Source organism: Hylaeus anthracinus, unplaced genomic scaffold, assembly GCF_026225885.1.
Source record: "Hylaeus anthracinus isolate JK02 unplaced genomic scaffold, UHH_iyHylAnth1.0_haploid 11985, whole genome shotgun sequence".
NCBI classification, from domain to species: Eukaryota; Metazoa; Arthropoda; class Insecta; order Hymenoptera; family Colletidae; genus Hylaeus; species Hylaeus anthracinus.
The window spans coordinates 11,272,614-11,295,074 of NW_026534333.1; the positions used below are offsets into that span (position 1 = coordinate 11,272,614).

General features: G+C 37.4%; 2 protein-coding genes and 1 long non-coding RNA gene across 11 annotated transcripts in view; 2 read left to right on the top strand and 1 right to left on the bottom strand.

The window, feature by feature from the left end:
• LOC128886654 (uncharacterized) overlaps positions 1 to 22,461 on the top strand; it is a 52,596-nt gene that overhangs the window by 20,765 nt on the left and 9,370 nt on the right. The gene's annotated exons all lie outside the window — the stretch shown is intronic.
• On the top strand, positions 1,470 to 5,468 carry LOC128886637 (transcription termination factor 2-like). Of its 3 annotated transcripts, none has more exons than XM_054141695.1 (10): positions 1,470 to 1,564; positions 1,649 to 1,823; positions 1,907 to 2,031; positions 2,106 to 2,330; positions 2,410 to 2,573; positions 2,701 to 4,015; positions 4,105 to 4,448; positions 4,631 to 4,798; positions 4,878 to 5,077; positions 5,158 to 5,468. In XM_054141695.1, the coding sequence occupies exons 2-10, from the start codon at positions 1,657 to 1,659 to the stop codon at positions 5,303 to 5,305; spliced, it is 2,856 nt and encodes a 951-aa protein (XP_053997670.1). In that variant the 5' UTR covers positions 1,470 to 1,564; positions 1,649 to 1,656; the 3' UTR covers positions 5,306 to 5,468. The 3 variants fall into 3 exon arrangements, with proteins under 3 accessions (XP_053997670.1, XP_053997672.1, XP_053997671.1); XM_054141696.1 differs by having other exon boundaries at positions 1,546 to 1,564; positions 1,652 to 1,823; XM_054141697.1 differs by having other exon boundaries at positions 1,507 to 1,823; positions 1,907 to 2,028.
• On the bottom strand, positions 5,315 to 16,595 carry LOC128886641 (cationic amino acid transporter 2). 7 transcript variants are annotated; one of them, XM_054141710.1, is made up of 13 exons: positions 15,091 to 16,595; positions 14,913 to 15,032; positions 14,464 to 14,642; positions 9,648 to 9,894; positions 8,906 to 9,190; positions 8,328 to 8,432; positions 7,177 to 7,555; positions 6,498 to 6,637; positions 6,324 to 6,426; positions 6,083 to 6,231; positions 5,849 to 6,015; positions 5,658 to 5,766; positions 5,315 to 5,588 (listed from the first exon to the last, which is right to left on the bottom strand). In XM_054141710.1, exons 1-13 carry the CDS (start codon positions 15,143 to 15,145, stop codon positions 5,461 to 5,463), a joined length of 2,166 nt encoding a protein of 721 aa, XP_053997685.1. In that variant the 5' UTR covers positions 15,146 to 16,595; the 3' UTR covers positions 5,315 to 5,460. The 7 variants fall into 7 exon arrangements, with proteins under 7 accessions (XP_053997685.1, XP_053997682.1, XP_053997680.1 ...); XM_054141707.1 differs by lacking the exons at positions 14,464 to 14,642; positions 14,913 to 15,032; positions 15,091 to 16,595 and adding exons at positions 11,949 to 12,048; positions 13,179 to 13,272; positions 13,740 to 14,294; XM_054141705.1 differs by lacking the exons at positions 14,464 to 14,642; positions 14,913 to 15,032; positions 15,091 to 16,595 and adding exons at positions 11,949 to 12,518; positions 13,179 to 13,272; positions 13,740 to 14,294.

Sequence of the window (22,461 nt, forward strand, 5' to 3'; positions counted from 1 at the left end):
ATCGATTCCCGCGGAATTCCACAATGTTGCAAGTTCAACAATGTTGCGAATCGCTCCCCGCGAGAATGACACAAATTTGCAGTTCAACAATGTTGCAAATCGCTCCTCTCGAGACTACAACAATGTTGCAAATCGTTTCCCGCGGGAATGCCACAAATTTGCCAGTTCAACAATGTTGCAAATCGATTCCCGTGGAAATTCCACAATATTGCAAGTGCAACAATGTTGCAAATCACTCCGCTCAAAATTGTGTATCAGGAGAACATTATATGCGAAAAAGTGCCATGACTTTTAATTGTAGTTCAAAACTTACCTTTTGTATCAGGAGAACATGGTATGCGAAGAGGTGGCATAACTTTTAGTTGTATTTCGAAACTTACCTTTATATCAGGAGAATGTGATATGTACGGAGGTAGCATAATTTTTAATTCTGATTCGAAACTTACCTCTAGTAAGAGGATCACATGTATGAGCGAGGTGGTGGCCAAGGAAAGTAGAAAAATTAAAGGGAAAGGTGCCAGGAAATTAATGAACAATTTGTCAAGATATGAAGGGAAATTAAGGGAAATCAATTGGTGTTAGGAAGTGTGTGGGTATGTTAGAAGATCGTAGAACGTGTTAGGAGATGTTAGGAGGTGTCAGGAGTTGTGAGGAGGTATCTGCAAGTGTCACGTGGTGTGTTAGGAGATGTTTGGTGTTGCCCTGGCGCTGTCAGCCACTTACGATGGGACAAGAAAGTTGTAAGTCGTATTACGGTTGAACTTGAGGTTGAACCTGAGACTATAGTTAATGAGGAAGTGGAAGGCGGAAGGTGGAATGTAAGATGGTTGACGGGGAAATTTACAAAGAAATGAAGGGAAATTAAAGCGAAAGGTACCAGGAAATAAAGGGAGTTGAAGGAAAATCTTCGAAGAAAAGGAGGTAGATGAAAGTGAAATGCATCAAGAAGTGAATGGTAAAGAAGGGAATTCACCTGCAGTGTAATTCACTGTTACCAACTGTTTAGGATGTTGCATTCCGCGATCTATCTATCCTAGAAATAATTTAATGTTCACCATCGTCCCTAGATAGCAGAACGGTGATTCGTTTCGGGCGCGCAATAAGGATCAAGAGTGTAATAACTTCCATCCTGTTGACAGAGTACTTAGTAAACTCACTAGGACCACCTTATAGTAACATAACACGTGTGAGACTGTAAACCAGTGATGGGCAAAACCCTAGACTTCGAATAAATCTGAAGTTTGCCGATGTGTTTCTCTCGTTTCCTTCTTTGGAAAATGTTCAACAGAAGAAACGAGACAAACATATTGGCAAACTTCAGATTTATTCGAACCCTTGGGTTTTGCCCATCACTGCTGTAAACGAACTCATTTTAAACGAATCGAAACACTGATTTACAATCCTAGTGATTTTATTAAAATACCCGACTTCACGTTATTTCGTGATCACTCTGATTGGAGGGTCTCTAAGCTAAACTAACCAATTACATGATTTATGTTCGCGCCATATTTATCAGTTTTGAAAAGTTCGGTTAAACTTTCTTCGCATCTAGAATAAACGATAAGTACGTTTAATAATTTTTTTCTATATTATCCTATGTGGAATTTTGCAGTCCCTTGATATCAAGTAAAATTACTAAAATTGACAGTAGCTCGGATGGATGAAAGTTATAATTGGTTGCGTGGTTCGCCTCGTGCGGATGGGAATTCCGTTGTCATTTCTGATAGTGACGAGGATATTGATAATGTCGGAAAAGAGCAATTCCTTGTGATCGAGAGCAGTGGAAGTAGCAATAACATTTCTAGAAATATAACCCCAGAAACGTAAGTAAACTTTTTAAGGCTATCATTCGTTAAGCTTTGTTTTAGGTTTATTTTTTCTTAGAATTTTCTTCATTAACGTTTAGGTCCTTACCATCCAATGGGGATAGAATTAAGAAGTTTATTCCTGATTATTCTGACAATGAAGACCAAAATGATGCATCATGCAGTGATAGCAATGAGGATGATCCAGATTATAGTAATTCAAGTGGTAATATATTTTAGTGAATTATAATAACATTGTGAATGACATGGATTCGATATTCTTATTGTATTGTTTTATAGATGGCAGCGAAAAAATTATCACTGCACAGAGTAAGAAAACAAAGAAGAAAAGTAAAACCCTTGATGTCACTATGAACAGTATAAATACTATGGAAATTAGTAATATCTCACTGAACGATGAATCTGACAATAATAATACAGTAGATGAATATGGCAGTACATCATCCACGAGTACGCATACACCCAGTGAAGGAAGAAATGTACAACAGTCTAAGCAGTCATCCAGTTTGTGTTTTAATACCGATTTTCCAAGACAGAGATATGAATAAACAATTCGTTAAATCAACATTGAATTGATTTACAGATTTGAACACAGATAATAAAAATAGTTCAGAACCTGAAGAAATTGCAGTGACGCTAGCAAAAAAAGAAATTGGTGTTGGCAATATAGACCCAATGGTTGCACAGAAAAGAGCTCTTCTTATTTGTAAAATGGAACACTTGCAGAATCAGCTAAGCAAGACGAAGGTAAATTTACTCAAATTCATCTATGGATGTGCTTATTCTCCTTCAAAATAATTTGTTCAAATAAAGAAGTTGAAAAAAATAGATTCTTCAAGACTTCTTTCAGAGTCTGTATATTTTGTATTTTCAGTTGCTGTTAGACACTGGTAATATTGATTTACTACCAGACAAAGGTGAAAGGTTGCGCCAGAGTATCATGGCACAGGAAAAAGAAATAGAAGAGATCGCGATTGAATTGGAAAATACGCCTTTAACTCAACAAGATAAAGATGTACAATTCGTTAAAAAAGACCTCATTACTCACAAGCTAACGTATACCAGTGACTTAGATTCCGAACATGACATAAATAGCATACCGACAAAACTGAAAACATCGCTAGAAATGAAAGAACTCGGGGCAAGAGCTCAAGCAACGCTGAATAAGGAATTAGCTTTAACAGTCGATAGAATACAAGATTTACATGGGTCTCTTCTAGCTAGACCAACCGAAGAACAGAGAGCAGATGATCCACAGGGCTTGAAAGTACAGTTAATGCCTCATCAGCAACACGCGTTGGCTTGGTTAATGTGGAGAGAACAACAGAGACCCCCTGGTGGGGTTCTCGCAGATGATATGGGTTTGGGTAAAACTTTAACGATGATATCTTTGATCATTGCTGCGAAAAAATCCAAAAGTACGGAGGATAGTAGCGACGAAGAATGGACAAATTATAAAACAGCATTGAAACATAAAGGGGGTACGCTCGTAGTTTGCCCAGCATCTCTGTTATCGCAATGGGAAAATGAAATACTCAACAGGTGCAAACGAGGTCTGCTTTCCATCGAGGTTTATCATGGTACCAACCGAGAAACTGTGCCGAAGAGATTAGCGAGAAACGACGTAGTCATTACAACATACAACATATTAAGTCGTGAATATAAGACCAAATCAACAACGTACAGAATTCATTGGGACCGCGTGATACTCGACGAGGCGCATGTCGTTCGAAATCATAAAAGTCAGGCATCCGAAGCCGTGTGCGGTCTCGTGGCGAATAAACGGTGGGCACTCTCTGGTACGCCTATTCAGAATAAGGAAATGGATTTATACTCGATTTTGAAGTTCCTCAAATGTACGCCTTTCGACGATCTACGAGTTTGGAAACGTTGGGTAGATAACAAAGATCACTCTGGTCGTCAACGATTAGCAACCGTGATGGACACGCTAATGTTGCGGAGAACGAAACAAGAGCTCCAAGATAAGGGCGAGCTAGAATGTTTACCCGATAAAAAGATAGAGGAAATAATTGTAGAGCTCGATGAGCAGGAGCAGTTGGTATACGAGAAAGTCTTGATTTATTCTCGCACCTTGTTCGCTCAATTTCTATCGCAGAGAGCAGAGAAAGATCATATGGATGATTTAGCTAGCGGCGCGTACGATAAACCGGCGTTTCTTTCGAATCCAAGTACGTGTATCGATGGCAATTTATATGAAATATCAGAAGCTGTTTTTGATCCTCTAAATCATCATAATTTTTCGTGATCTTTTTTTCAGACAAGAATACTCAATTCACAAAAGCGCAGAATAAATTATTATCGTTACACGCTGACGTTAAGGCTCACGAAATTTTGGTCCTGTTGTTGAGATTACGTCAAATTTGCGTTCATCCGACCCTTATTCATTCGATGCTGGACCAAGAAGACATGATGGAGAGTGGAATAATGGATATGCAAAATATAGATTCAAACATATTGTTACAAATGAACAATATAACGTTGCAAGAATCTGATGATAACAAAAATGAAAATGATCAGGAGATAGGCATTGATCATAGGGTAACCACAAATTTACTCACGTCCAAGAATCCTGTCTTTAAAGCTGAGCGTATAAGTTCCAAGGTGAGTGATTATACGATTATAGTATTATTATATTATACATGATTGATTAACAATTATTCGTAAATTATTCTTAATTATATACAGTGGTTGACCAATGATTTGTTTAAACGATACCAATAAAATTTCCCCAATGATATTACGGAAAACATAACATTTATTTAATTGTATTATTTTGAATGCAGATGAAAGTGGTACTTAGTAAGGTCGAAGAAATTTTAGAGAAAAACGATAAATTGATTATTGTTTCTCAATGGTCGTCTATGTTAAAAATTGTAGCGTCGTATTTGTCTTCGATAAGAGGTGCCACGTTTAGTATGTTCACGGGCAACGTGGCAATTAAGGATCGGCAGGTACTTTAATGAAATATTCATCCTTCGCTCTTAATAATGAATATCTGTGTAATTAATTTCGTATGGAACATATTTACAGGGTGTAATGGATTCATTTAACTCTCCAAACAGAGATCCAAGAATATTATTACTTTCTCTTACTGCTGGAGGTGTTGGACTGAACTTAGTAGGTGGAAATCACTTATTATTAATTGATATTCACTGGAATCCGCAACTGGAAGTGCAGGCACAAGATAGGATTTACCGTTTCGGGCAAAAGAAGAACGTTTCCATATACAAGTAAATGGCTCGAGTTTTTTTATATCTTGATATTACCGATTCACGAGAACTTTGTGTCTTTATTCTCGAATTTTGTCTAGGTTTATTTGCAAAGATACGATAGAAGAGCGCATCAAGCAATTGCAAGAGAAGAAAATGGAAATAGCGCAAAATGTTCTAAGTGGCGGTAAAACTTCCGTCGCCTCGAAACTTACCCTCAACGATCTCAAATCTCTGTTTGGTCTTTAATTTTCATCCCTTTTTTACGCGTATAATTTATTTAAGCTTAAAATGTCGTTGTAATACTTTTAAACCGCTTTCGAGTCAACCGACTCTTTTTAAATTAGGCGCTCAGTATTATGTAAAACGTATATTTAGAATAAAAAATATAAAAGAAACTACTGTCATGTGAGTCGTGGAAAATTACCATTACTCTTTGTTTCTTTATTAACACCGTTGTCGTTTGGCTTTATGCTTTCCCTTCTCCTCATTTTGCTGTGCCAAATACCATAACAGAAATATATTCCTAGCCCTGCAATAAGAAAGAGATTCGTTTACATCGTGGTTTATTTTACAATCTTTGATCTATCGATCTACCTACCGATCGCCATCCAAATTAAAAATCGCACCCATGTCATCTTGTCTAACATCATCATGAGGTATATATTCACAAGGATACTAAGTGCTGGTAGAAACGGCACCAATGGAACCTAAAATATACATGCGCGTTTTTATATCGTCTCTTTACGTTCGATTTAAAAAAAAAAAATATTTCAATCGAGCATTACATACCGAGAACGCGAGCTTCTTTCCAGAAGTTGGTTGAAGATATATAAATGTGAGGCTAGCTAACAAAGCAAGTATTAATACAGCGAGTGGGACGACGACTGCAGTTTCTCCTTTTGTGACTTCGCCGGAAAACATTGAAAGTATTACACCAATACAGATGCATAGAATTACTAAAAAATAAATACGAATATCATGAGATTTATCCAACTCAATTAATTAAAAAACTAATATACTTACAGTAACATCCGACGAGATACGTCACGATTTGCGATGTTAATTTTGTAGAGTGTTTTAATTTATTGGCGTTAATTAGTTGGTTTCCTATAAACCTCAAGGTCCTTGGATCACGGTCATCTTTCTTCTCGTAAGCTTCGCTCTCCTCGTATCTGGAACAATTAACGGGTATTCGTTTAAATTCTAACAGGTTTTCTGTGGAATATTTTTTTTTTTATATCTTGTTGGACTTATTTGTTGTTACCGAAGTACAAGCACGCAGGCTGCCACAATCGAGTAAGCGAGTAAGGTACCAATGCTCATCATGTTCACCAGTTGAGTCAATTCGAATATCGTTGCTAATACGCCTGAAACAGTTTTTCAATGTTTTTAAATGAAGAAAACGCGAGACGAGGGATAACAAGCAAGGAATATTAACCTGTGAGAATACCCGCCGAAAAGGTGCCCATCAGAGGTGTGTGGAATCGTGAGCTGATTTTTCCCATCCATTCGAATATGAGTCCGTCGGAAGCCATCGCATAAAGCACTCGTGGCAACGGGAACATCGCGCCTAATAAGCTACGAACAAGAGCACAAATTCGATTTGATTATCCAACTAATTAGGGAATTGAACAGAGAAAAGAAATCACTAGACTTTTGTGCATTTATGATATAGACTGCGTATATAATAAATACATGCTAAATATAATTATGCATATTTTTTGTATGTTATTACACGTAATAAATGCATCAAATCCGCAGTCTAAGTAATCGCTTAACACGTTGATCGCCACCCTTATATGGGTGACGGTGCTTTTCACTGAGGAACAAACAAAATTAATTTTGAATGTTCGGTAACAAAGAAAAATAAATTTAAATTAAATTCTTAAACTTCAATGAAGTTATAAAAATAAATACCACAATAAATGCTTCATTATGTAGCCTCCAATAGTCTAGAAACAAAACCTAATCACAATAGAAATTTTTAAGAGTATCAGTCTGGCAGTCAACGTGTTAATGTTATTGCTACGTTTCTTCGCAACTTCTTACGTCATATACGTACAATACAATACAGTAAATGTCTGTGAGACATTACAGCCGCTATTTATGCGTATTACCTTGCGCACAGGCCGCATATAGCACCTATCGAGACGACCCATTTCGCCCAGCTCCAACCAATTTTGTCAAACAAGTAAGGGAACGGGGCGTCCGAGTTCTGCTCGTAATACGGAAGAACCATGGTTAACACCGTGGAGACGCCGAAGTAGGCCAAGAAAACGACCGTCAGGGATGCAACGATCGCTATGGGAATGGACCTCTGCGGGTCCTTCGCTTCCTCGCCGGTGGTTGCGACGCAATCGAAACCGATGAATCCATAGAAGCACGTCGCTGCGCCGGTTATGATGCCACCGATGCCGTAGGGCGCGAATCCTCCGGTTCCGTAATCGCAATTCGTCTCGGTGCACGTAGGCTTCGTTTTCCAATTTGTTACGTCAGCTTTTAACGTAAGATGTTACACGAAAGTCGATTAGGTGAAATCCAGGAGTGTTCGGGTGTATCGTTGGCAGCTGGCAAGGAAACGATGAGTTTTCATGGTATAGAAAACGTGCCTGCTACAGGCTAGGGCAACTGTTTAACTAGGGCTGTTGTTTAACTTCATCAGCGGACAAATTTGTCAGGACAAGGTTGCACTCTTTTGAGGGGCACTTGTAATGGTAGAACATAATTTTGCGCAGGGTCACTTATTTATGACATTTCGCGGTCATTAGTGTTCTCATAAATCGTCATTGTTCGTTTAAAGATGATTATGTAACAGTCGCTGTTGAGACGATTTCAGAATGGTAGTGTACTATGTTGAGTGCACCTCTAAACAGTGCAACTTTATTGTGACACGTTTCTCAATAGGGCTATAATTAACGGAGATAGTCAAGGTGAAGTTATTGCCCCACCCTGTATAAATGGCGTCGTACTTTAGCATTTATTCGTTAGGATCTCGCGAGCTAGAAGGGCGGCATCGCCAAACGGTCGATTAAGGAGTCCGAATCCTTCAAACGTTTACATAGACACCCTGTACGTTAGCTTCCGAGCTCTTAACGAGTAAACACTATACACGTTTGTGAAGCTTGATGATTTCTTGAACGATCGTTTGGAGATTTGTTCCCCCTACGTTAGGAGGGAAAAGAATTATTTAAGCCTAGCGTACCACTCGGAGACATTCTTTTCAGCTGCCAATGTTAACTTTGCGTCGTTCGCGATGAGATGAAATTACCTTTGAGCGATCCAGCGATTATCACGAAAAGAACTACCATGAGATTCACGAGAGTGAAGACATTATTCGCCACCGAGGACTCCTTTGCTCCGAACGCCAGCGCAGCTGAGGCAGAAGATTCAATTGATGTATAACTTTAACAAAATCCATGGCCTCGGGCTTACAAATATTCCTACATTTTCTCGATTCATGTATTAATGTATTAACAAAATTTGAAATTACGCAAGTAGACTGCAGATTTTATGCATTTATGGCGTACAGATATATACACAACTATAGAAAAGGTATTGTACAGTGAAGGTTGAATATATTCTACGATACAATAATATTGTTATTTCATTTTCCATGGGTTTATTATATTAGTTTCTATCACAAACGTATCAAATCTGCAGTATATTGATAATCGAAAACTAGACCAATTTCTCTAATCGTACTTTCGACGGTGGTAGTTTATTTGCCGATAATTCCACGATAAGAAATAGGAGTAGGTATCGATCTGTACGTCACAGTTTCGTAATCGTAAACTGATACGTAGAAAGCTTCGATCTGTGTACGCGATGTCGATGGTAATTCCTTACCAGAAAAAAGTAACGTCACCCCGAAGGCGAAAAAGTCTGGATATGTGGAGAGATAACTAACGTCGATAGGAGCCGCTGATTCGAACGCGTTCCTCATAGTGTTGTTCAACAGAGCGTCCACGTAAGTGCTCAGACCACGCACCACGCTCGCTGAACCGATTACGTACTCCAGAATTAGGGTCCAACCGATCACGAAAGCCGTGAATTCGCCCATCGTCACATAGCTGTATACGTAGGCCGATCCAGCACGTGGTACTCTAGCACCGAATTCCGCGTAACAGAGACCTAGATAAGAAATCAGAGTATCGGTTCGTCGGAATATCGTATCCAGGTGTTTCACGTTACAGACATCGCTCAACGATTACTAGATACGATCGTTACATGATGGCATGAAAGTAATTTCCAAGTAGACGAGATAAGAACGGTTTCGTCTAACTTTGATTTAAAAGAGAAAAAGCGTGTAATACTCTGTAAGAAATTATTTAATGATAACTGCATGGTATCAGGCGCATAAAGTATCGATTAGATTAAAGTAAATAAGTGCAACAAAGTTGCGTCAATTTTATAGGATAAAATTTGATGCCCCTATTAACGAATACACGTGTTGGTTGCCAATTGCATAGCAATAAACACTTTTCATTGCGCAATCAAGCGACTATTATTTCTTATTTTGTGTTAGTATTTGAAATTGTGAAATACCTGGCGAATAAGTCGTACGAAGAAACATAGTTCCGAATCATACCTGCGAACATGGACGCGATCGCTGCGATGGCAAAAGAGATTATCACAGCCGGACCTGCAGTGGTTTTTGAAACGGATCCGGCGAGGACGTAAACACCAACACCGAGGGTTGAACCGATTCCGAGAGCAGTGAGGTCCAACGTAGACAAACACCTCGCGAGTTTCGTGTCTTCGGCCAATACCATTTCTTTCTTTCGCGTGAAAGCCTTGTGCAGGCCTCGAAGCACCCTGATCTTCATGTTGTGCACCTGAAAGAATCATGTTACAATCAGTATTTTTAGACAGAATAACTCTATACCTACAAAAATAGAGTTGTAACTCGTTTAATAATTCAATGTTCGATTAAACTTCGTATAGGTATGGTCACTGGTAGGAATCTTCTGGGGTCGTAAAATCGATCGGAAATCGATCTTTACGACTTGAGCCGACCGCAATTAGTAATCTGACACCCCCTGTTCAGACAAGGATAGAGCTAGACTTTTCGTTCAGGAACGTACGATGTCACAATTAAGAAGTACATATTTCAATAAGTTTATTTTTCATTTCGACAATTAATATTGTTTCTTAATTTTGGCTAGACAGTCCACTAAGTAAAGTGCACAGAATATAAATTCGTACACCAAAACACTTTAGTATCGTACTGATCGACTGAAAATGAATGTTTGTGTTCGAGAGCTGTCTAATTATATTGAAGATACTGTTGTAGGTAGTTTTGGAAAAAGTTTTTGGTTTTCACAGTTTGGACGAATCCGAGATACTCGTAACAAAAGATATTTAGTCTTGGGGCCTCGGGGTGCAACGTAGTCATATATACAGGGTGTCCCAAAAAATGTTGTAACACCTTGAAAGGAGTGGTTCGGGAGGTGATTTGAAACAACTTTTTCCTTAGCGAAAATGTTGTCCGAGGCTCCGTTGAGGAGATATTAACGAAAAACACTGACCAATCAGAGCGCGCGTATACCGTTGGAGCGGCCGCGGCAGCGAAGGCTACGAGCTAAGCGGCCGCGCTTGTACGCGAACAACACGTGACTCAACGTGGATCGAAGGCCATTGACGCTGCCGCCTAGCGCGTAGCCTTCGCTACCGCGGCCGCTCCAACGGTATACGCGCGCTCTGATTGGTCAGTGTTTTTCGTTCATATCTCCTCAACGAAGCCTCGGACAACATTTTCGCTAAGGAAAAAGTTGTTTCAAATCACCTCCCCAACCACCTCTTTCAAGGTGTTACAACATTTTTGAGACACCCTGTATATGTATACCTAGAGCCGCGTCATTCCTGTCTTATCATGTAACTGTAGGGATCAGTTACCTGTGCCAATAAAACAATAACTGATGTTTCGGTGTTAGCAGAACACTCGAGTATTTAATATAAAAGAATTCCAACACTCGAGTATATTTATTGAGAAACTGGAATATCATTATTAGGATACTTGAGTACTTCGATAACACTGTTCGAATGTTAAGCACTCGAATATCGATTTATTTGACTATCGGAGCACTCGAATGTCGCTACTCGAATAGTAGAACATCACTATTCGAATATTTAGATATTCAATTATTATTAGATTATTTAATCATTCAAATACATCAATTTCACGATACAATGATATCAACTCTACCCGCCACTATTTATCTTCGATTATCGCGAGCAATCTGACATCTCCAGCGAGAGAGAAAACAAGTTGGTCGCATGGCGAGTATGTCGGTAAAAAAAATATTAAAACTTTTTTTAAGTTTCTCGATAAATATTGAACGAGGGTATCAGCAATGCATCGGCAATGTTTCCGCGATGATGATTAGTTTGAAACACAACCTAATCGAAACTATAATTGATTGTTGTACGTAAATTTGCACAACAAGATCGTATTATAGAATACTCGAGAAAGCTTATAATTACACGCGGATATTTATACATTTATGAGAAGTGAAAGTATATAAAAGTATACAAAGATACATGGAATATAAAAAAAGATAGTGCACTAATTCAAATTTCTGGTTTTCATATGCGTATATAAAAATACGACTTTGCATAAACATCCGTAGTTTATTTACAAGAAATGAACTTAAGCTTAAATTTCGTTTCTCAGTTTGTAATTTCACAACAAATGTATAGACAACTTGGAAATTTTCATGTAAGTTATACTTGGTGTATTTCGTACTCGACAAGTATTCAAATACGAATAATTCGACATGAGACCCCAGCTGCGGTCCCAACGCTACTCAAAACGAAGCCCATTTTATCGGTGCTCGATTCAATGGGAATAATTTCCATAAAATCGTCGCGTTTTTTTCTATCAACTCACCATCTGAAGCGTAGTCAAAGAAGAATCAATTCTTCGATCCGTGGGCGTGAATTGGACAAAGCACAAATGACCGGTCAGAAACTGAACATTCGGTTCGCGACTACAAGCAGCACAATAATTAAAATGTCCTTAAATCAAGCTCAAAGATCGCCCGTCGAGTGCGAGCAAACTGAATCGTTCAATTGGACGGAATCGTTTCTTCGCCCCGCGAGTAGATTAGAACCGTTCAAGTTGGTAGCTATATCGGTCAACCGCTTATAATGTTGATTTTAACCGTTGCGATCACAATCGTTCTTTTATTTTGTTGATTTTTTGCGATAAGTTTAGATAGCGCGAACCCTTATTCGATTTCTTTCGGTTTTCTTTAATCGAGTTTTCCTCGTTACGCGGGCCAAGTCGTGTCGTACTCGCATCCAACGATAGAGAAATACATTCGTCCAGCACGAGCGGTGGAACTTTAATATAATCGATCACGGGCTCGATAAGCTTTGTTCCTGTGCCGCACAAAAGTTTCTTTGACATCGTGGTAATTGACCGGATGACGTCAACTTGTCTTTGCAACCAACAAATCTGCCAATTATATTGTTCACGATAAACAGATTATACGCGTTGCAAATTCAATTGTGCGCGCAGTTATGAAATCAGTAATAAGAGTAATTTTTGTGTCTCAGTTTTGTAAGTGTTTAGTGCGAGAAAAGTGTTCAAGTTATTGAAGTATGCATCTGTTTTCCATATCATCGCAGCAAACGTTCGGCTGTATATTAAAAATAAAAATTCTCTTAACAATCAATTGTCTGCAACTATTACGTTCCTGAATAATATATTCTTGAAAAGAAACACCGAAGAGAAACTATTAACTTCAACATTAAAAGCCAAGTACGTTCTTTAAGACGGATAGTTCGATAGTTCGTTTTTCTATGACATCGCGCTAATTGGTCACATGACGTCAACATTCATTTGTAACTAAGGAATCTGTCAATTACGTACATTTAGTATGTAAATGTAGCAACTATGTGTACATTCTTAGCGCACTTGGCGCGAGAACGTTCGAACGGATATCGTCTTTGTTATATGCAAATTTACAATTTTGTCCTTACAATTTTCACTTTATCTCGTTTTATAAGAGACTTAAAATAAATACCAATTAAACGCATATACATTAATTATACCGCGACATATGATTATTAAGCTGAATTCACAGTTACCTATTTTAAAAAAGAAATCACTTACGATTTAATTCCGCTTATGTGATATAGTTCTTCGTCCTAGAATGCAACCGCAAACGTCCATGCACACTGTACAACGCAAACTCTTTCTGGTATTCCTAAACAATTTATTCTTCTTATCTGTGCAGATATCGATTATTATCCTCTAAGAGACTAAAATGACACGTAAATCCCCCATAAAAGATATGCTGTCACGTTTGTAGCCCCACCTCTGTGACACGGACTTGCAACAATTTAATTCTCTCGAAAAAATTTCGATGTATAACTGTTCGAATTGATCGATATTAAATCCTAAATAATGCTCGTTTTAAACAGATATATGTATTCCTTATCATACTGGCACTTCAATTATTTGTAAATAATAAAAAACAAACATTACTTTAACCAACGTTTCTTAGAAAAAGAAAACTTTTAACATGTTGAAAGTGTAAATCCACGAAGAAATTTATGAATACCAATTTTAATTTTTATGGATTTTTTGATACATTACTCGAAATTATAATAGTCACGATTTACTATTAGACGTACAATAAATAGCAAAATAATTTTCATTATATTTACTTACCGGTATTCCACGTATAAATTAACGATGATGTATTATTAACGATGATATATTATCGTTTATCGATGATATATATAAACTTTATTTTAAAAAAAGGGTGTGTTACACGTACACTCGCGTATTACATGTAATACCGAATAAAAAACATATACATAACTAGATAAACTTTACGTTTATAAAATATACAAAATGTTTATTTGGACGGACGTTATTGTAAATGTTTATTCTGGACGGATATTACGCGAACTTCGACAACAAAGCGATTAGATTCAACTCCTCCATTACACTAAGGCGTTCTGCTTTTTATCTTAATACTGGACTATACAAATGACACGGACGGCATTTATAATGCAAAATGCTTTGCATCGTTATCTGCATTTAACTACGTTTAGTTTGCTAACTAAACGTTTATCGTAAAGGTAATTGCTGTATTCGGCACTGAAATACGCAACGAGACTGAGATAAGTATTGATTAAACTATTTGCTCAGTCTGTACTTAAAGAATGTTCTTGTTCGAATGGTCAGAAATATCGTTAATCGTGTTTCTATTTTATGCAATTAAATGTCATTCCATTCTACTCCATAGGGTGTACAATGATATCGAAGCAGCCATGATTGTTACCCAGTGTGCTTGTACTTTCCTGACACCAGACTGAAAAGGATAAAGCGAATGTTTTATAATTGGGTTTAATTCAAGATATTGACGTCAACCGAAACTTCTACTCACAATAACATAGTAATTGCATTTATCTCCTTGGCAGCATTGGGAACATTTCCAGTCTTGGTACCATATGTACGTGCAATCATTCATATTAGCTTGTCTTATTCTTTCGCACTCTTTCCTGGTGGAACACCTTTTGGAAACATAAAATTGTTTCTTCGCGCCTTGCGACCAATATGGTGTACCTACAAATAATAACGACAGGTGGTATCTATAGAATAAAAAATATATTCACGGTTGTTGTCAAAGACGGACAAAATTCTCATCGAGATAAAAATTAATATTGACGAATTGAAGATAAATGATATACTACTCGTTCATTAAGAATTACAATGTGAATCATACGGTGAAATTACATTTCTCATTGAACGAATGAAAGTTCATTACTCATCGAGTGATGTAAACATAACCTCAATCGCGAATTCTGATATGACAGTAACTAGAGTAATACTCACTTCCCCACTTGATTTCCGTGAAACAGGCATCTTGACCTTGTTCGCAAGTTATTGTACTTTTTAAACACTTTTCCCTGTTACCCTCTTGATTAGTACACACGTAGCATTCCAGGGCGTGGCCTAAAAACATTTATGAATAATCACATGGCTCCTCAAAACGGATTTCATTCACACATACTAAGGGACAAGTAGCACGCGACGATAAACAGCAAACAAAGTCTTCGAAGCTTCATCTTGAAGTAAGTTTGATTCACTTTAAAAAAGAAACGATATAAAACAAAAACATGAGAAACGACGCGACCACGAACTAGAAGCAACTTGAAGTACAATTCAGTACAATCAAGTATCAGTCAAGTATAGTGCCTACTGCTCGACTTTGAGATGACAGATAGAAGGGAGATCAACCTTTAAAAGTATTTTAGCCATCTTACATTGCTCAATTTATAGCGCTATGACAATAATATAATTTCAAAGACAATGAATGAATTATTTTTCGTTTGAAATCGATCAAAATTGTATACGGTCTAAAGTGGTACCGAGAAAGTTCTATATCAATATTATAGCATGTCGATAATATTATAGTAGTCGATCAAAGAAAGATGGTTGAAGATTATCCCACATGGCTTTAATAAAGATAACAGAACCAAAATATGTGGTTGTTTGTCTAGGGGTCCAAAAATCTTAGCTACAGCACTGCATGGAAGGAAGTAATCACGTTTGCATTGTTGGCACGACTGACGATGTCGTGCTGCAAGATTCAAACGAATTCTCACATGGTATCGATGCAAACATTTTTAGTAAGAATTGAAATAAAACAGAAAAACTATTCGCGAGACAATAATCTACATATTGCACTGGTTTCGATCCTTCTAATTTGAGCTAAAATAGCGACAAAGATCTCTGACTACGATTGGTTACTTTTTATTTGATTGAAATAGGAGAACGTGCATTCAGCTTAATGTGTCGGACTCATTCCATACTAAGTACGAATATAAACACGTTTTTAACAAGCGTTTCATGAGCATGCGAGAAGTTCGTGCACGGTCTCGTTATTAAAAATAGCTCAGAGGTATTATTGACCCGCGCGTTAAAACTTAGATTACAGACTTTCCGGTCGACCGGCTTAGAATCGAATCGCAGCCCTCATCTATGAATATTAATAATCTGATATTAAAGTTACTTGGTTGTAACTAGACTATGCATTGATTTCAGAAATGTTTACTTTCGTAAAGTTGATATACAGTGGGTTTATAATGTATTCGTACATCGATCAATTTCCCAAAAAACTTTTCTGTGAAATTGTAGTTTCTTACTTTCTTTTTTTATAATCAAGGATATTTTACATATTCTCGGAAATCTCTAAAATAGATATAGTCCAAACAATATTTACTAGTTAATATAATTTGGGAAATTAATAAAAAAAATGAGAAAAGTGGATAAAAGTATAGAAATAATAAGTATTTGTATGATTCTTATGACGAATCATTTAGAGTAGAGTTTGTAACGTAAACAGATTAGTTTATTAGGAATACGTACGAATTAGAAAACATCAAATTTCCAGTAAAGTACTTTTAAAAATGGCTCTAATAGAGGGAATTGAAGATTCCACTTCGAGTAACTAATAATTTAGTTAATTTAACGCTTAGAAGAGTTGCAATAATTATAAAATCAAAAGGAAATCCCACGAAAAAAGTATTATATACATGTAAATTAATGTAAATTTCTATCGATTAATTGCTTTCTCTTGTTAATTTCCCAACTTACATAAATAGCTATTTTTATTTTGTAATCTCTCTATTCTAGAGATTTCCGAGAATATGTAGAATGTCATTGTTTATCAAAAAAAAGTTAATAAATTACAATTTTACATAGTTTTTTTTAGAAATTGATCAGTGTACGAATACTTTCTACACCCACTGTATGTTAGATGTAGAAATGAATTCTGTACCTTGAGATTAAATCGTTTGTATAGTTTAAGTATAGTTTAAGGAAAAATATTTATTCTACAACAACATAAGTAAATGGTAAGTTTACCTTAGACAGATACAAAATTAATTTCTATACCTATCGCGCAACAAATGTAACTGAAAGTTGTTGAATTGGGTAAATTAATCAAATTTATACAACAAATGTATATAAAAAAACTTTTAAGAATGTTCAAATTTATAAATGTTAAATGTTTACAAGTATCGAACAAGGAAATCGTAAAAAGGTGTGATTTTATGAATTGTATACGCTTATCAACAATGTATGAATCGGTAGTAAAAATGTTTAAACCCATAAATTTCCTATGTTTATAGCCAATGTACGAAACAGTTATAAAAATGTTTATAGTCATCAGTTTTATATGTTTACAGAGAACGTATGAAGGAGTGGCTGAGCTGTAAAGTTCTGTAACTTTGATAAAAGGTCTGGAGTAAATGCGGAATGTGTAGCGAAAGATTGAAATAAGTGTGGAACGTGTGTGGGATTTGTGTGAAATTAAAGAAATGATACAATACATTAATCGAGTGTTTTGTTTTCTCCATACGCATTCCACACAAATTCCACACCTATTTTAGACATATTCCACATAGTCTGGACACATTCCACACATATCGAACACATTCCCCCACGAGGTGCGAATCTGACCGTGCAACGTCCCGATGGTACACGTTGAGAGAACGCTGACATACGCTGCACGAATCAGATTTCGTACCAAAAGACTCAAGGTTCGGTGTAAATCGCGATAACTATGCGAAAAAATCGCAGCCTCGAGAAAAAGGACAAGATAATTTTTTTTTTATAGCTTCATTACCTTACTTTTATTGGATTGTTCGGAAAGTTCGTGCCGTTTTTTGGTAAGTGACGTTAGGACAGGTTTGCATATATCAGAACGATATCAGAACGGACGGAATATTCAAATTGCCTGAAAGATGGAAAAAGGTTGTAGATCAAAATGGCACCTATACAACTTAATAAATTTATACTAAAATTTAAATATTCTGCGTTCAAATTTTCCTTCGCATACGGCACGAACTAACGTGGGTTACGATTATTGTTTCATTTTCGAAGATGTCCCAAAGCTGAAAGGGTCGAAACGTAAACAAAGAACTTGGATAAGACTGTCTAAACGGTCATCCTGTATTTATTATATCGACAAACTTAACCTTCGGCATCTCAACGTAGATGAAGCATGAAATGAAAGGGGGATTGAGAAAGGGTACGTCAAAGTGAGCTCGAAGGGTTCGATAGAAATATAAGAAAAAAAGTGATACGAAAGCACTATTGGAATAAAGGTTCATTCCAATAACGTAAATAATCGAGTAAGCCACTATTCATTCGTTATACTGCAAACTAATTAATTAGTTGGTTATTACGGCAATTTAGAACAGTATTTGATTTGCTCAAAGTTTCGAGCCAAATTGAAGGTACTCCGAACACGTACTACAAAATTAATATTCAGCTATGGGAGGAACCGTTGATTAAATAAATAAAACGATAGGAACTTCGTACAAACGTAGACATTATACAGTTTCACAACTTCTTCGTGGATACATTGTTCGAGTTTATACTTTTTATTCGAATAGATATTCATTCCGATAAATGTGCATTTAATAAACTTTTAGTCGCGAACCACGGATGTCAGTTTTACTTATACAACGGGTGTAGAATGTATCCGTACACCGATCAATTTCCTAAAAAATTTTTGTGTGAAATTGTAGTTTCTTAACTTCTCTTTTTATAATCAATGATATTTTACATATTCTCGGAAGTCTCTAAGATGGACACAGTCCAAACAACATTTACTAGTTAATATAATTTGGGAAATTAATAAAAAAAAAATGCGAAAAGTGGGTAAAAGTATAGAAGCAAGAAGTATTAGTACGATTCTTATGACGAATCATTTACAGTAAAGTTTGTAACGTACGCACATTAGTTTATTGTTCCGTACGAATTAGAAAACAACAAATTTCCAGTAAAGTACTGTTAAAAATGGCTCTAATAGAGAAATGAAAGAAGATCCCACTTCGAATAACTAATAATTTAAGGAAGTATTATATACGTGTAAATTAATGTAAATTTCTTTTTTTTTTTTTTTTTAAATTAAGTTTTAAAAATTAAACAGTTGTGCGAATACTTATTGCTTCAATATTTCTATCGATTAATTGTTTTTCTCTTGCTAATTTAGCTAATTACATAAATAGCTACTTCTTTTTAATCTATGTCTTCTAGAGATTTCCGAGAATATGTAGAATGTCATTGTTTATAAAAAATAAGTTAATAAATTACAATTTTACTATTCTCTTTGCACAATAAAGTACAATTCGGTGTACGAATACTTTCGACACCCACTATATAAATATTCATCTGTATAAACTTTTATTCGTACCGGACAAGGGTTGCTCGTATAACGATTATCCGTATAAATTTCTCTGAATGAAACAATCGTATCTAGATAACGTATCTGGATTATATAAAATTCGTCTAGAAATGTTTATAATTTACCTAGACAATTCGTGGGAGAGTTCTATCTGGAGAATCATCTAGATGAGAACGTTTCCCCGGCTATCCGAATAATGCCCAACTCCTTCAAGGATGGATGATGCAACGAGAAAGATATCCCGGTGCATACGGATCGTTCTCCCTTCTCCGGATAATTCGAACTCTCCCTCGGGGTTTCGGTGAGGTCGCGTGTGCTGGCAGCTCTCGCGGCCGTCGGTCGTCGATATTTGAGTGCGCGGCGCAGGCTGAGCAGTGGCAGTGTCGAGCCACTGCGCCGCGAATCTAAAATTATCGGTCGGTCCGAGGGTGGGAGAAAAGGCTAGGTATACCCACGCGGAGGGAGAAGGGATCTCAGTGGTCCCGTAGTGGGGAGCTCTAGAGAAGAAGACCTGCCGGCGAGGGGAAGCGAAAGAGGAGAATGAAGACACGCGTATAGACGAGAGCACGTAATCAAGGAAACGTTGTACACGTAAATGACAAGCAAAGAACGTAGCCATGGGAAGTAGCGATTCGATGGCACCTCTCCTGTCTTTCGAGCATGAGCAGCAAAGGGTGCCAGCGAATAAAGGGGTAGTTGAAAATCAGGGAAAACGAACAGGGGAGATAAAAGAAAGGAGGAGCGGGAGGAAGGGGTGGGTGGACGAGGGTAGAGGTGGAAGCCGCGATGCGAACGCATAGGTAAGCGAAGGAGTGGGGGTATAGCCGGTGGTGGGTGTTGGCGGGGTGCTGGCGGGGGTGGGGAACGGTGGTGGCCGAGGCCAGAGAGTCGTCGTCGGTGGTCGTCGGCGAGGCACGGGCTACCGCGAGGAGTTACGCTATCTACCACCCATCGCGCGAGTTCGCGTTCGACGCGACACGTCGAACCGTTTCGACAGGCAGTTCGCGTAAACGAACGAATTATTCTCTTCCCTCTTTTGTTCTCTCTTTCTTTATTTCGTCTCCGTTTTACCGGGAGCGGTACAGCGCCTCCTCTCTCTCTGTCGGGTGCGCTCGGTCGACTCTTTCTTTCGACTCCAGCTAGCCCCAGGGTCGGCCGTGTGCGCGCGTGCATCTTCCGAGCGAACGTGACAGTCGAGGAAAAGCCGAAGAGTGGCGCGGAAGTGTCCGAATCGCAAACAGACCTGCGAAGGTTGTTTCTCGCGTTGAGCGTTCTTGTTGTCGTTTCTCGGTCTTTTATTTTATCCGTTGAGTAGAGGAGCACGCGATGGCGGACGATCAGGAGGCAAACAACACGTGCGAGGACTCCCTTGGGCCCGGAGATGCGACCACCGCTTTCGCAAAGAAGATAAGGGGACGGAAGGGAGCCCTCAAAAAGAAGAACGTCTACGTAGTCAAGAACCATAGCTTCATGCCGCGGTTCTTCAAGCAGCCGACGTTCTGTAGCCACTGCAAGGATTTCATATGGTGGGTGAGACATTATTAAATCGTCGCTAGGAAGTTATATCACTCTTCGTTAACGGAAAGCTTTCTTTCTCGTTCCCCTGATTTTTGTTCTCACGTCTATCGGTTTCTACCTCTATCGATTGTTCTCGTTTCGAGGCGTATCGAGTCCAGCGGACCTGTAACTGATCTCGCTCGAAGCGGCCCATACGCGCAGAGGCTCACGGCTGGCTTGGTCCACTGTTGTTCTCGTCAGTGTTTTATTCCTCTAACCGTTTATCGAAGGCCATACGAATGTTACATGAATTCTTTTCAACAAACAAGGGAATTGGATTGCAATTAAGTTTCAAATTTAACATAAATGTATACAAACGAAGAAATATAAACGAAATAAATGAGATATTTAAAAAATAGCGTACCTTGTTTGCGAGTGTTTTTTTTCGTAGTTCATTGAAAACCGCGTGAATATTACCGAGATTCTCCCAAATAAGAAGAAGGAAAGGATTGCAATTAATCTCTAAGTTTGATGGGTCAATATCGATCTTCCCTAAACTCATGATTATTAATTGTATAATTTGACGGGATGTTAAATGAATATGTAGCAAAAAAAGAACAATGGAAAGTGACGAATCCAGAAAAATATCTTCAAACTTTTTCGCGAGAGAACAGTCGATGAAATCTATGGATAAACCTTCCATAAATCTGGATCTTCTGTGGAGCATGTCAAACTCAACATTTCAGGGTTTTGTGCTTCGCCACAGTGGGTCAGAATCCATTCGTAGCGCGACAAAAGTAATTGACTGTTTTCAGTGGCAAACTACCCGTAGGAAAATATTCAACAAGTACTTCCTTCAACTCACTATCGCGCGAAGTTTCATTTACGAATTGTATAAAACACGAAGTTAACAGTCTTTATTCCCAATCTCTGACAGAAATTTTTGACTAAAGTATTTCATATGAGACCTAGTAGTTGCGAAACCGTATTATTATTTCCTTTTTTATATTCGATATTCTACTTAATAATTGTTATAACGCAAAATAAATATAATAGTAAATTAGTATTTAATATCATTACGCTTAAAAAAAACGGAAACTGGTAAATCAATCGTAAGTGGAACAAACGAGAAATATTAAGGTGTAGAAATGAATTCTGTGTCTTTATAATTTATTTATAAAGTAAAACCATACGATGTTTGATTTTACCTCAGTCACAGAAATGTCGAGGCAATCTATGTTTCGTTATTATGGAGGTTGGTATTTTAACGTGACAAAATCGCGAGTAAATATTACTATTTAAACTACAGTCATAAATGATATACGTAATGAATTTCTACGCCTACTGATTCTCAAGCACATTTATAATCTGTGAAAAGAATGACGATAGCCGAAATTTGATGACTGTGAAACTTCGTGTACAGGCACATTATAATGTTCATCAGGTTGAGACTTAGGTCATATATTTAGATCCATCGTAATGCAGATGTAACGAGGAGTACATATTCCTACAGTTGTAAATGAGTTACAAATGTATGAATATAAAGGCACGGAATGAATTTCTACGCCTAATAACATTTAGAAGAATCTATATAAGACAACATTTTAAGTAAAGAGAAATTGTATGTAAATTTGTAGCTAGCACAGTATGTAGAAGCTTTACGAAAAATTTATTTAAAAAAAAAAAAAA